General features: G+C 43.1%; 2 protein-coding genes, 2 long non-coding RNA genes and 1 pseudogene across 4 annotated transcripts; 3 read left to right on the top strand and 2 right to left on the bottom strand.

The window, feature by feature from the left end:
• Positions 1-349: 349 nt before the first annotated feature.
• LOC135630870 (E3 ubiquitin-protein ligase WAV3-like) lies at positions 350-4,862 on the top strand (annotated as a pseudogene).
• Positions 4,863-5,028: 166 nt separating this feature from the next.
• LOC135631162 (GDSL esterase/lipase LTL1-like) lies at positions 5,029-6,770 on the bottom strand. The gene is made up of 5 exons (XM_065138619.1): positions 6,451-6,770; positions 6,224-6,351; positions 5,897-6,139; positions 5,512-5,764; positions 5,029-5,433 (listed from the first exon to the last, which is right to left on the bottom strand). The coding sequence occupies exons 1-5, from the start codon at positions 6,698-6,700 to the stop codon at positions 5,201-5,203; spliced, it is 1,107 nt and encodes a 368-aa protein (XP_064994691.1). The 5' UTR covers positions 6,701-6,770; the 3' UTR covers positions 5,029-5,200.
• Positions 6,771-7,792: 1,022 nt separating this feature from the next.
• Positions 7,793-8,661, bottom strand: LOC135631232 (uncharacterized). Its single transcript, XR_010494320.1, has 2 exons — positions 8,341-8,661; positions 7,793-8,245 (listed from the first exon to the last, which is right to left on the bottom strand). It is a non-coding gene; the product is annotated as an uncharacterized LOC135631232 (long non-coding RNA).
• Positions 8,662-9,453: 792 nt separating this feature from the next.
• Positions 9,454-11,568, top strand: LOC135631265 (uncharacterized). Its single transcript, XR_010494332.1, has 4 exons — positions 9,454-9,692; positions 9,769-9,847; positions 11,124-11,228; positions 11,339-11,568. It is a non-coding gene; the product is annotated as an uncharacterized LOC135631265 (long non-coding RNA).
• Positions 11,569-12,749: 1,181 nt separating this feature from the next.
• Positions 12,750-13,642, top strand: LOC103975779 (cyclin-dependent kinases regulatory subunit 1). The gene is made up of 4 exons (XM_009390855.3): positions 12,750-12,796; positions 12,935-13,032; positions 13,148-13,208; positions 13,322-13,642. The coding sequence occupies exons 2-4, from the start codon at positions 12,980-12,982 to the stop codon at positions 13,487-13,489; spliced, it is 282 nt and encodes a 93-aa protein (XP_009389130.1). The 5' UTR covers positions 12,750-12,796; positions 12,935-12,979; the 3' UTR covers positions 13,490-13,642.
• Positions 13,643-13,656: the final 14 nt, after the last annotated feature.

Raw genomic sequence — 13,656 nt, 5'->3', positions numbered from 1 at the left:
TTGAATATAATTTTGAATTCTTTACATGGATCATAGTAATATATTTAATCAATATTTAGATAGAAAAAATTATCAAATCAGATGGACTTCAAACTCTTAATCAGAATTGACTTCACAAATTGAATTGAGCAGATCAATACATCATAACCAGAATCAACCTATTTATATATTTATATTTATATAAATAAAAGCTTATGTTTACACTATACATATATGGATAATTTTAGTTACTTTAATAAATTTATGTATTATTACATAATTAATAGGTTATATATATATATATATATATATATATATATATATATATATATATATCCCTTAGTCCAAAGTGACGGCTACAAATGGCAAAGCCACTCTTTTATCTCCTCTGTTCTCTGTTAGTTTCCATCTCTGACGGCGGATTCCAACACTGATGGAGACGCAACCTCGTTCCCTTCGCCCTAACCCGTTCCATCCTACTTCATAGAGTTTCTTCTTCTTCCGCACCAGTGTTGCTTCTCTTTAATGTTCTGCAAATCTGTGGCGAAGATTAATGAGGAAGAGATCGTGGAGACGTAGTTTCAAGATCCAATCTTTTTTGCGCCAAGAAGCGCGGCGGAGCGGCGCCGTGAGGAATTCGGACGAGATTTTGGAAGAACGTCTCAGCGAGAGCAGCACGGTAGCGATTGGATGAGATGCTCGTGGAGGAAGGCAAAGAGGGCGCTTGGGATGAGCCTTTGCGTCTTCGTCCCCACGGCTGCCGATGACGACGACGATGGTAGTGGTGCTTCCCGTCCGGACGGAGAGCAGGAGGTGAAAGCGCCGTTTTATGGGGGACGCCTTCTCCGGGCTGGTCGGCGAGGACGTCGGACTCACCTGTTCTGATGCCCGCAACGCCGACGCCATCCACCGGCGGCCTCCGGCTTTTCAGATCCGGTAGCAATGTGCCAATGGTTCGCCCTGTTCTCTCCTTACAGCATTTTGTTCTTTATCGATTTGTGACGCACTTGTTGTTCGTGAGATCTCTTGCGATTTCACAATTCTTCTTCCTTTGTGGTGGCAAGTAATAAAAAGGATAATAATTTTCTAGTACTAGATCGTATTTTATCCCAAAAAGGCTTTTCGTTGGTTTCTTGTTCTTTCACATCAGCAAGTTGGCGTCGCTGTTTTGGTCCACTTCCGCTCATCTTCTTATCCTCAATCGTTTCTTTTCAATGGGATAACCTGTTGTGGACCAACGCAGTTGTCCTCATTGGAAGGGGCGCAATCTTCTGATTTCCTCTGTTTTCTTCATTCTTGAAAGGGGAAGTTCTTTCTCAATTCATGTGAAGGCGTGAAAGAGTCCGTTCCTTTTTGTTGTTTTCCTATTTAAATTGAAGGCTGCTGACCAAATTTGGCCGATATTGCGAGGCTTTACTTCCATGCCGCTTATGGTAAAGGATGCCACCAATGGTTCCTCCACCTGTTTTGGCGGATTAATTAGTCGAACATAGTTAGTCTTCCAAGAATTAGAGCAAGTATTATTTCTGGATTTGAAATGAATGAAAATAAACTACAATTATATCAGGATTTTGTGGTTTGAGTAGCCGTCTGTTCTTGAGGACCGTAGAATGCGTCCCTTCTAAATGAGTTACTCCAAATGCTATAATTTTGTTGCATTTCTACTGTATTGTCGAAGTTTGCTACAAAGGCCTAAGACTGGAAAAGAAGGATTGTTGTGTTTAATGCTTGTTAACTCGTTATGGAACTTTTGCACTGGAAAAAGAACCTTCTTCGTGACTATGTTGGATTTCTGTTGTGCCAATATGCAGTTTTGATGGTAGTCCTAGGAATTAGGTTATCATCTTGCTGATCAAACTTGTCCTTGGAATTAGGTTATTAGTTTGCTGTCCATTGTAGGATCAGGATGCCACATACTACAGTCTATGATAAGAGCTGCAACCTATTTATTCTAGTGCAACTTTTATATGGAAATTTCAACATGGACTTGCCTGCTTGTGTGCTGCTAAATGCAAAAGGGCCTGTGAAAACAAACCTTTTTATCTGATAATAACAATTTTATTTTCCTTTTAGTCCTGGGCATCTTTTAGGTAGTGAGCAAGGACATAGTGTTATCCTAAATCTACGTTTCCAAATTTTGAAGTTGCCATCTTATCGTTTGGTGATCTCGTGAAGAGTCTGGAAACATTTCCTTCTTGCCTTGCTCATTAAAATTTGGCACAAGTCATTGTGGACCTGTCAAGGTAAAGCACCATTATCATAACAGTTTGATATTCTTCCTGAATTAGGTAATGAATAGCTTTCCTGTGGATATCATTGACCACTCACTGATAGAAGCTCTTATTGACCTGGTTGCCCTTTGTTTTGAGCGATTTTGAATATTTGGTATTAATATTTTTTATTGATACCATAAATACAACAAACTTGTTCTCAAGGTATCAACAATTGTACAGGGTAAAAGCTTTAGAACTTGCATTAATATTTTTTATGCATTGTTGGCATGAAATATACTAGTTTGTTGTATTTTTCCAGTACTTGTCAGATATCCTGCTGAGCAATTTTCGTTTTCAGAAGACATGTAGCATGTCTCGGTACCATGAAAGCAGGGATTGGTCATGCACTCTTCACTGCTGAATGCTCTCACACATTTCACTTCCCTTGTATTGTTTCCAATGTGAAATATGGCAATTATGTCTGCCCAGTTTGCAGGGCTAAGTGGAAGGAAATACCCTTCCAAGCTCCTCTTTCCTCTGAACATCCTCGTGTAAGAACGAGAGTGGACACAGTCAATTGGTCACAGGAAGATGACAATATGATGGTTCTGTGCATGCTTCCTCGTGCAGACTCCAGTAACCAACAGCACCATCAAGTTTCTCACTTCCATGCTTCTGAACCAATCTCTTTCGATGATGTCGAGCCTCTAAACTTGCAATCTGAAACAGCAGCAAGTGCCCAGCATGGTTGTGCCAAAACAACATATCCAGAATTTTTAGCCATTCCACAATCAGCTTCCAAGGAGAATTTCACCATGCTGATACATTTGAAGGCCCCTCATGCTTGGCACAGAGTATAGTTTTGGCAGGAACCTTGACAATAACTTTGCAGCTCCGCAAACATCTCGTGATCCTGTAGACCTGGTCAGTGTATTTGATGTTAGTGGTAGCATGTCAGGCACAAAGCTAGCACTTTTGAAGCATGTCATGGGTTTTGTGATCCAAAATCTTGGTCCACTTGGTTGGCTTTCGGAGATTCCCTTCTCATCAACTGCATGTCAGCTCTTCCACCTCCAGCAAATGTCGGACTCTGGCAGGCAGCAGGCACTGGAAGCTGTCAATTCATTAGTATCCAGTAGTGGCACAAATATTGCAGAAGGCCTTCGGAAAGGTGCCAATGTGATCAAGGATTGCAAGGAGCATAACCCTGTCTGCAGCATCATCCTTCTCTCTGATGGGCAGGACACTTACACTCTGACCTCGAGTTTCAGCAGAAATGAGTCGCAGCCAGATTATGGATCACTTGTTCCATCCTCCATTCTTGGTGACGTAGCCCACCAGATACCAGTTCATGCTTTTGGTTTTGGTTCAGACCATGACTCCACCGCAATGTACTCAATCTCTGAGATCTCTGGTGGGACCTTTTCTTTTATCGAATCTGAAGTCGTGATTCAAGATGCATTTGCACAGTGCTTTGGCGGTCTCCTGGGTGTTGTCATGAAAGAGATGCAGATGATGGTACAGTGTGTGGATCCTGGTGTGCAACTTGTTCCGATCAAATCAGGCAGCTATGCAAATAGGCTGGCAGATGATTCACGGTCTGGAACTATCATTGTGGGCGACCTTTATGCTGATGAAGCGAAGCTATCAATGTCCCACCTGCTATCAAGATGTTGTGCTGCTTAAGGTGCGATGTACCTATAGAGACGTGGTCTACAAAGAAACCACTAATCTGGAGGATGAAGTAAGGAAAGGATACAAAGGACCACTAATCTGGAGGATGAAGTAAGGAAAGGATACAAAGGCCAGATTTCGTTGCAGCTTACACAGTGTCAGTTGAGGTTGACAAAGAGAGGAACCATGTCCAGGCTGCTGAGGTAATGGAAGATGCAAGAGCCGCTGCTGAGCGTGGTGCTCTCTCCGAGGCAGCGTCAATTCTTGATGAGCAGAGGAGGAGACTATGTGAAAACCTCGCAGGACAGTCTGATGACCAACTTTGCTTGTCTTTAGATGCTGAGCTAAGGGAGATGCAAGAGAGGATGGCAAGCCAACGGAGGTACGAATTATCAGGCCACGCATATCTGCTTTCAGGACTCAGCTCACATTCATGGCAGAGAGCAACGGCATGCGGAGACCCAAACGACGGTGGTAACCTTGTCCGTGCTTATCGTAACCCTTCGATGGTTAACATACTACATCGTTCACAGACATTTTCCCCTTCCCCCAGGATTCCCATTCTGCCTATCCAACGTGCAAGGTCATTCTCTACGCGAGCTCAGCCGAGGTGAAAACCAAGGGTGAAACTGGATTTTGCTGATGTAACTTTCTAATACCTGTCCTTTTTCTTCTTTGCTGAAATGAGGTGGTTGATTTGGAGAAATTGAAGGAGAGAGATTCAGCAGAAGATTGGTGGGATGCGCTCTGATGGTGCTAATCAATAAAATCTGGAAAGGCGGATAAAATCGCAGAATGGGTGTAAAGTTATTGTGGCTTCAATTGTGGAAGAAGGTGTATGCTCTTCCTTTTCTTCTTTTGCTACCGCTTTTGAATATGTATGAATGAATATATTAGAAGGTTTTCCCTCAAAAGGAGTGGCATAAGATTGTAATCTTTAGAAAAACGTGAGGCTGTATTCTTCTCTTTGATTAATATACGTAATTTCTGAATTGATTCTTCTGAGAAAATGTTTTTGGTTTGGAAAGTCTTTTGGTGTTATGTCTGCATGCCTCGATATCACATGTAGACTGCAAGTTCTTCTTTTTGTGCGTACAAGCTTTTGCACCTACAAAAGGAAGGAGCCACACTCATCACAGATCTTCCCAATCCAAGAGTTGCCAATTCGATATTTATGATTATTCTGCTACAAACAAGCATGTTGGACGTTTCAGAAATCCATGGCTTCGATGCATGGATTCCTTCACGTCCACCGGTCCATGAAACACACACATAAACAGCATATATAGCTCCCAAGCCGATCGACGACACATTTTACTGCAAATTATTGTGGCCTAAACTGCTGCATCCACGGATAAGATGGTGCTCAAGTTCATGGGGTTCATGAACTCGGTGCTGCCAGTCATCATATGGTTCACCACGATCCTGCAGGCTCTCTCCGTGGGATGGTACGGATCCCAGAAGGCATACTTATCTCGATCCGGACAAAGGTTCGATGCTGCATTGCATAGCCCGATGCCATTGTAAGGTCCTTGTCCGCAGCATGCAATCTTCGACGTCGTAAAACCTGCACAGATTTGGTGGCAGACATGGTCATGCTCGTGTTGCGTGGAAGGTGTCAGCAGAAGTCCATCGTATTATTTACCGAATGCTTGTGGATTTGCCACATAGTTCATGTGCATCCCGAAGGCGTTGGCTGAGACGAAGACATCCGAACCAATCTTACTGTTGAGCCTGTTTATGATCTGGACCAACTGCGGGTTGAACAGGCCTGCCGCTCTTTGGAGCTCAGAATCACACTGGCCGTTCCGACTTCTCAGGGCAAGCTCAGCCGGGACGCAGCCGAGCGGGCCGGTCCCGGTGACGATAACTCGACGGGCTCCGAGGTCATATAACCTCTAAAAGAATTGGGAACAGAAAACAGCGATGAGCAAAAGCTGGAGAACCGAGAGTTCCTAGTCATGTTCTGGACTAGAACATCCATGCATCAGCATGGAGGAAAGAATCGAATGTTTGAGAGAATGCACTACCTGGAGAATCTTGTAGTACTCGGATATCAGGTAGCGCACGTAGTCAGGCAGCGCGAACTGGCGAGATCTGAAAGAATAAGGGATCAAGTAGTAGTTGTTGACGAAGTCATTGCCGCCGAGGGTGATCAGAACTAGGGCTTGGTTGACACGCATCTCTGCCTGAGATGCTCCTATCAGATCGCTTAGTTTCTTCTGGTACTCCTCAAAGTATTGCAGCTGCCTGTTGATCCTGATGATGTTCACCTGTAGGCACAAACCGAAGATTCATCGGTCTTCTTAGGGAGAAGCAAAGAAAAAGACGATGTTGTGGCCATCGATTCAGCTTACAAATTGGATTCCCGTGTCGTTTAGAATTCCAATCCCTGCCGACGCAAAGTTGGCTCCGACAAGCAGCTTTTCCCCTCGGAGCTCGGGACTGAGGTAAGGCAATGTGGTCTCCGCTCCGAGCTGTTCACCTGAGAAATATTATGCATCTCGTTTCTTAGAATGCTTGGAGAAGGAATTATGCGTGATGATGTGCTTGGTTTTGTATATTGCAAGTTGCGACACCCAACTGATAATGTCAGGTATATTGCGACCATTGGAGAATCTCCCGGAGGGCCGGTGACTGGGAGTATCGATGCCGTAAGGAGGTGCGTCAGCCCGAGCGGTGGTGGCCAAATAGTTGTTGTTCCCGTTGTCCACGAGAGAATCGCCGAAGACGAAGAAGGCACGTGCCGCCTCCGAAGGAGAAGAGCAGCCGCCGAGAACCGCTAAGATGGTGACAACAACAGCAGAGAAGAAGGCAGACGGCGTCTCGGCCATGACTCCGGGAGCCACAATGACTCGAGAATGTGATGGAGAGAGACATGCACACCATGGCCAAAGGTGGTGGGCTTGTATATAAGCTCGGCTCCGCCATAACTCACCTGCGTCTTCCACCTGTTTTGCATGAAGAAGGTGAGAAGGAGGACCACCGAATTAATTCAAAGGCAAATCGGTAGCCATGACGGTGGTTGCCTCTCTCGGCAATGCCTTCCTTTACACCTGTTTGCTTTATCTGCTCACAGGAGCTCTCCCTCACTTTCAGAAAAAGTATGGGTGTTGGATCAGTCGCAAGCAGCAGCATCGCAATATTCATGATTCTGAGCTGCCCCTCCATTATGCTTGTGAAAAGATTTACGTTCATCAAGTTCATCAAATCATTGTGAAAATGTTCGAACACTTTTCACTATACGGTATACAACCCATGAACCTCAGCAGCATTGATGAGGATGTGGTAAAGGGATTGCATGACAAGGTTCGTAACATGTGAAATGAGTTAAGTTGGTGAGTAGATTCGCAGAAGCATTCAGATTGTTAACCGTATCGACCACCCAATGCACCGAAGCTTCACAGGAAAAGCAGCAGCACACATATCGAAAGGAGTGCAAGTGGTCTCCGATGATTCTTCCCTACAGGTAAATTCTACTTGAACTTTGATCCTCTGTTTCCACACAAGAAGAAGAAGAAGAAGGCAAACAAGAACACATATCCGCACATCTCAGATTTTGGCTATGCATTACTTCTGGTCTCACCTGTAAATCTGCACTGCATTCAAGTCTCCTGTAATGGGTGAGACTTCGTGATGCTCATGTTAGTGATTCAGGCACAACAGGGTTTAAGATCACTTTCTCTTTTCCTCTCCATTTCATGATCTATCTAACCAGCGGAAGACTGCTTTTCGAATCATAATGACTCATTGGTAGTGGTTAAAGTCGGTCTTCCTCTGCCCGGATTAAGATTTAGAAAGGAGTGACAAAGTGGAATATCGCTGTTGCAATTATGAAGCTGCAAAAATAGATGCAAATCCCAAATATGGTGCATTCTTTGGCATCATTGCTGCTCATAAGAAGCTGTGCAAGTCGCAGGGTCAGATGGGGTGAAAGCGATGCAACTTCATTGCACATTCTTATCGAGAAATTTAATTACGCTAATCTAACAATAAATTCACCTCCTTTTCAATCAAGGCTGTATCACTCATCTATTCATCATGATGTTTTACCTTCACCTCTTCATTTTGTCATTGGCTTCCACTTGCAGAAATGTCTCCTCGTGACATAAGAAGACTGATTGCCGACAGAAATATCTACCGAATGCAGATGATGCCCGAGTCCATTCCGAGACCCAAAGGATAAAACCTTGCGCTCGATAGTGGACAATTCTTTACGGTTCGGAAAATTCGCATCGATGACGACACCGTGTGAGAAGTCTTTCGCTCTCCAATTGGGAACTCTAACGTGAGGTAATGATATAATTCAGATGGAAAACAATGATTTATGCATGAAGTGGCTTCCTTGTTCATTTTAAACATTGATCCTTTTGTTTGGCCTGATGCATTGTGCAAGCAGAAGTTAATGTGTGATCTTCTCGAAGCCACTGATGGAGCTTAAGAGAACAAAATATACACACATGCAACCATGTACCTTAGCATCTCACTGGCGGCGGCGGCGGCGGCTTGGCAGCTTCCGTCTTTGTCGCTTCTGCCGCCGGCGGTGCCGACGCCTCTTCGGCTCGAACCACCAGTTTTCTACTGGACCTGGAGAAGGTGACGAGGCCGGCGGCACGTGAGGGTGTGTTGGTGGCAGCGGTCGTAGGAAGACTGGAGGTGAGCATGAAGCTTGAAGCGGCCCAAACCAAGCTGGAGGTTGCCATGATCCAACAAAAGGAAACTCTCTCTCTCTCTCTCTCTCTCTCTGTGCAAAATTTTGTCCACCGTGGAACTGAGGAGGATTTGATTCCCTCCACTAGGATCGTGACGTGTGGCACGCTATCCAATCAATGTGGATAACATGGTAAAATAATTTCCACGTTTTATGTATGCATATAAATATATATATAGTGTTTAAATTAGGTACTATGTTTTAACAACGGGATTGATAGTAAAGAGAGAAAGAGGGATGTATGGGCAACACATCATATGTAATATAAAGAAGTGGGGATTGCAAGGTGGACACTCCTTTGGGAATGCCGGACAGAGAGAGAGAGTGTGTGTGTGTTGTGTGTCTCCAAGTACACCCTCAAAGCTTTCCACTCCCTCACAAGCCCAACCCGTGGAGCTCATAGATGATGAACATATGAACATAGCAAACGAGAGGCTTGTGGATCTAAACGTTTCACATAAATCGCATAGGTCTCAATCTTGCCTATGAACGAGTTTGTGAGAGAGTAATTGTGTATTAGGAGTGTCATCCAATACAACCAATGATCCTCCTCAGACCCCACTCACACAGACTGACATCCCAAAGTGTGTTGGTGCCACGCACCTTCCAAGAGTGACAACAAAAGCATAAGCATCAACCTGGCACCAGCCAACTTTCTGACATGACCCGCCCCTTGTCGTCCTCTCTCCCATCTGCAACTGCGACTATCACTACTGCGACTACTTCCCTAAATTTCAAGCGAGCACCACACAATCACCAGAAGCCTTGGCATCCATGCTCCTGTCGGCTCCAGAGGACAGTGAGAAGAGAACCACCACTGTGTGCTCCTGCTATGCTCCAATTAAGAGACAGCACAGCAAGAGCTGTGAGGGAAGTGAGAGCAAGAGGGTCATTACCCCCATGAAGGGCCATGCCAATGGCCAAGGTCCACCTGCTGACCCAAACCTACCACCCCCTCCTCCCCCACCTCTTCCTCCCCCTTTGAAGAGTAATCTCAAGAAGCCAACTACGGTGGGAGAGCACCAGATGATGATGATGAGGGATGAGAGGAGGAAAGTAAGCTGGCCTGATGCTCATGGCAGAGACCTTGCCCATGTCCAAGTGTTCCACTCGAGGTTCAAGTGTTTGTTGTTTACACCATCTCACAGTTAGGGTAGATGTGTAGTCTGATGCATGTTTTGGGATCCACAGTGTGGTGGAAGAAGGGGAGTTTGCAGCGGCAGGGAAGTCCTGCGTTTGTACCATCCAGTGAAGCAGATCATCAGTGGAGGTATCTGTTCCTGCAACTCTGCGTGCTACTCTTATAGGTAGATTTGTACCAAATGAAATCAGTATAAGTTGGCCTTAGAACTCACCAAAATAGGTGCCTGCTTCATTGGGATTCAATTCCTCAGTAAAGCTGCTACAAATTGGCAACTTGTCCTGCATGATCATCTACATGATTTTATCAATTTAGTCTTTGTTAAAATGGCATGAATTTGACAGGCTTAATGCCTTTTTAATTCAGCAAAAAAAGTTTACTTGAATCTAACAAGATCGAGAAACTATTTTCTTCTCTGTCAGAAAAAGATGAGAGTAAAGTACTTGTTTTACAAATCTGAATTGCTGGTAATAAAAAATAAATATGAACAAATTTGAGTTTTTTTTGGCAATAATTACTCTAGCAAGGACCTAGGATTCAAGTGTGGAAGTGTGATTATATCACTAGAAATCAGATCATGAATTGTTTGATGATGAATTGAAGTGCTAATATAGCTAAACATTACCAGTCAAGACATAATTTTTTTTTTGCCAACTAACTTGTGCAACCATCTTGGATCTATATGTAAGAGCAGATTAAAATTGAATATAAAGGAGAATGTGCATCCGAGTTTTCGACTATGAGTTCTTCTAATCTTCAGTATGTTTCTAGCTTTATCAGTTTCCTATCCTATTCTGCCTTTTAAATATATCTGAGCTTCACCTATTTGTTGTAAATGCCAAGTTATGGATAGTAAATGTCCTTATGACCAAGCCAATTGATATTCACAGTGAAATAGGTTTGCTTGGTCATTCTGATGAAGATGATACAAGTGATGGTTACTAACAAAAATGCTTAAAATGTTACAAGTTCATGTAGCAATATTCTTGACAAAGGAATCCACTTTAGTTCTGCTTGGGTGCTGTGGTTGTGATTATGTCCTTAATTTATTAGTGATAAATTATAGTAAAGTACATCATGATCATACATCATCCACTTTGAATCTCAATCATGATGGACCTACCTGCAAAATCTGTCCAGATATCAGTGTTATTTTACATGCTTGACTTGAAAACTTAATCAGCATATCTGTGCAAATAATGCTCTTTCAAGCGTGAGTCTAACAGTATAAATCAGTAATCGAGCAACGGATCTCATCAAACAAATTTCTATCTTTCATCACTTATCAAGTATATAATTATTGTGGTTTAAATGAATCTCTGGGGCATAGTTTTGATCAAGTTTATTATTCACCACATACATGAGGCCTGTTATATGGATGAAACTGTGTTATCTTTCATTTCAGATGGTTGTTTTGATTGGTGGTCCTGAAACATCTCAAACTTCAAATGGAAAACAAGCACAATCCTATGCTGATGCACACAAGCCAGTCACTGGCAAGAAAAAATTGGTAAAGAGGCTTCTACTTCTGCTTCTACCTTGTTCTTGAACACATCTAGTTGTAGATACCTTTCAGAAGCTTGCAAAGACATGGGTATTCATCCAAGTTTTCTACTTCAGGCAGGAAATGGATAGTAGAAAGCTTTTTTGATCCTTCTGTGGAGGCCTTGATTTGATGAGAGAGGCTTGATTGTAAAGATGTTACTGGAACTAGTAGATACTTAATGCTACTAAAGGATGCAGAATAGTTGACATAATGTAAATAAAATTTGATCAGTTTGAGCATATGCTTGTAATGAATTGTGTTACTGCCTCTATGATTAAGGAGAATAATACTTCTTAGCAGAAGATACACAGATGTTGTAGTGTTTAGTTCAGGTTTGAGAATGGTTGATTTGGTGATTGTTGGTTTAACATACCAATTATCTTGCAAACCAAATAAGAAGAAAGATTAAAGTCAGATAAACAGTTAGGATCAATTAACCTAATTATTTTATGCCCAACAAAATTGATTTATAACTAGAGGATATGTCAATATTGGTACATGTACTCTCATTAGTGTTAATTACACGAAAGAGAAATGAAAAAGGATAAATTATAAAAAAACAACCCATGTTTCACTCTTTTTTTATTACATGAAAGAGAAAAAAAGATAAATTCTAAAAAAACTTAAATTTTTACTTTTTTTTTAGAGAGAGCGTTTGTTTTTGCTTTATTCCCACTCTTTTTTTTATTTTCTAAAATATGATATTATGCCTAGTCTCTACTGGGTCGATCGACGTCTCTACCCCATCGATTCATCGCCTTTGTCCCTCGTCTTTCATTCATCACTTTTGTTTTTGTCTCATTGCTTCCACTATGCATTCCCCCTCTCTCTCTGTTTGTCCACCACTCCATTGGATCTAGACACCACCAACACCTCCATCATCCTAGTAAGAGCGACCTTCACCATCGCAACTCCATCTTCACTTCTTCTCTATTAGTCGATCACTATTGCTCTTGCCTTGCCACCTCTCCCCATTCACAAGCTTCATGCCATCCTCCTACGCATAACTACGTCAACTAACCTATCATTTCACTCATCATCATATCAAACTGCAACGCTTATGGATGATGATTAGACTAATCATGTCATGGTGATGGAGGCACAGTTACTAGTTCGATAATGAATCGATGGTGTAAAAATCTAATGAACGATATAGTAGTAGAAGCAATGGGATAGAGGCGATAGACGAGAGCGTGAAAACTAAGTCGAGGGATAATTTAATCTTTTAAAAAATAAATTTTTTTATCAACGGAAAAAAAAATACTATTGAGATTATGAAAATATATTCCCTGACATCATCATACCATCATCCATCTAATCCGTCTGCGTAATAAGCCGCTATGTTTGAAATTTCAAATTCCGCCCCCCTTTAAGATTCGTGACCCCAATGACTTGTTTCCACCTGATCGTTCCCTATTTCCAGATCAAATCATAGCCGTCAAACCTTTCACTGGCATTATATATCACGCTCATCGGAGGAGCGGATCTTATCTCTCTCTCCTGGTCTGTGTGACGCTCTCCCCCATTCTAGGGTTTGTTCGACTCTTTCCTCTTTGTCCCCACATCTTTAGTCTTTGTATCGGTCGTTTCTCTTCGATAGAATGGTAATTCAAATCGAATGTGGTGATCTGATTTGTTTTCCGTCCTGTCTATGGTGGAACTTCTCGCAGTGCGATCGATCGAGGCGGAGACGTTGGAGCGGAAGGAAGATCGAAATGGGTCAGATCCAGTACTCGGAGAAGTACTTCGATGACACCTTCGAGTACAGGTATTCGTCGCGTTCCCTTGTAAACCCAGTTTCTACGAAAACTGTTGCAGTTCTCGTTCAGATGCCTGTCGATTTTGGCTATATCACCGCCCGATCGTTCTTTCTTCGAGTGTAGGCACGTGGTGCTCCCTCCGGAGGTGGCCAAATTACTCCCCAAGAACCGTCTCCTCTCTGAGGTTAGCAATCTCGCTCCTCTAATACTAGGGTTTCATCAAAATCATTTTCCCCACTCAAAACCCTTCAACAAAGATTCAAATGCTCATCGAGTGGGTTGTGATGCGCGTACCAGAACGAGTGGCGGGCGATCGGGGTGCAGCAGAGCAGGGGATGGGTGCACTACGCGATCCACCGCCCGGAGCCGCACATCATGCTCTTCCGGCGGCCGCTCAACTACCAGCAGCAGCAGGAGAACCAGGCCGCCGCCGCAGCTCATGCTGCCCAAGTTCTCCCCAAGTGATGTACTATTACCAGCAGTAATAACAGTGCAAGAAGAAGAAGAAGCCCTCTTCTCTAATCCTTATGGTTGTTGAACTAATCGGAAGTAGTTTGTCTTGGTTTGCTACCACTACTTGTGAAATGGCAGTTCTAATTTGCCTTTTCGTCCCCTTAATTCCTCTTTTCTTC

Source organism: Musa acuminata, chromosome BXJ3-2 (assembly GCF_036884655.1).
Source record: "Musa acuminata AAA Group cultivar baxijiao chromosome BXJ3-2, Cavendish_Baxijiao_AAA, whole genome shotgun sequence".
NCBI lineage: Eukaryota > Viridiplantae > Streptophyta > Magnoliopsida > Zingiberales > Musaceae > Musa > Musa acuminata.
Note: the sequence above shows the minus strand (reverse complement) of the source record. Positions and strands in the feature narration are given on the sequence as shown.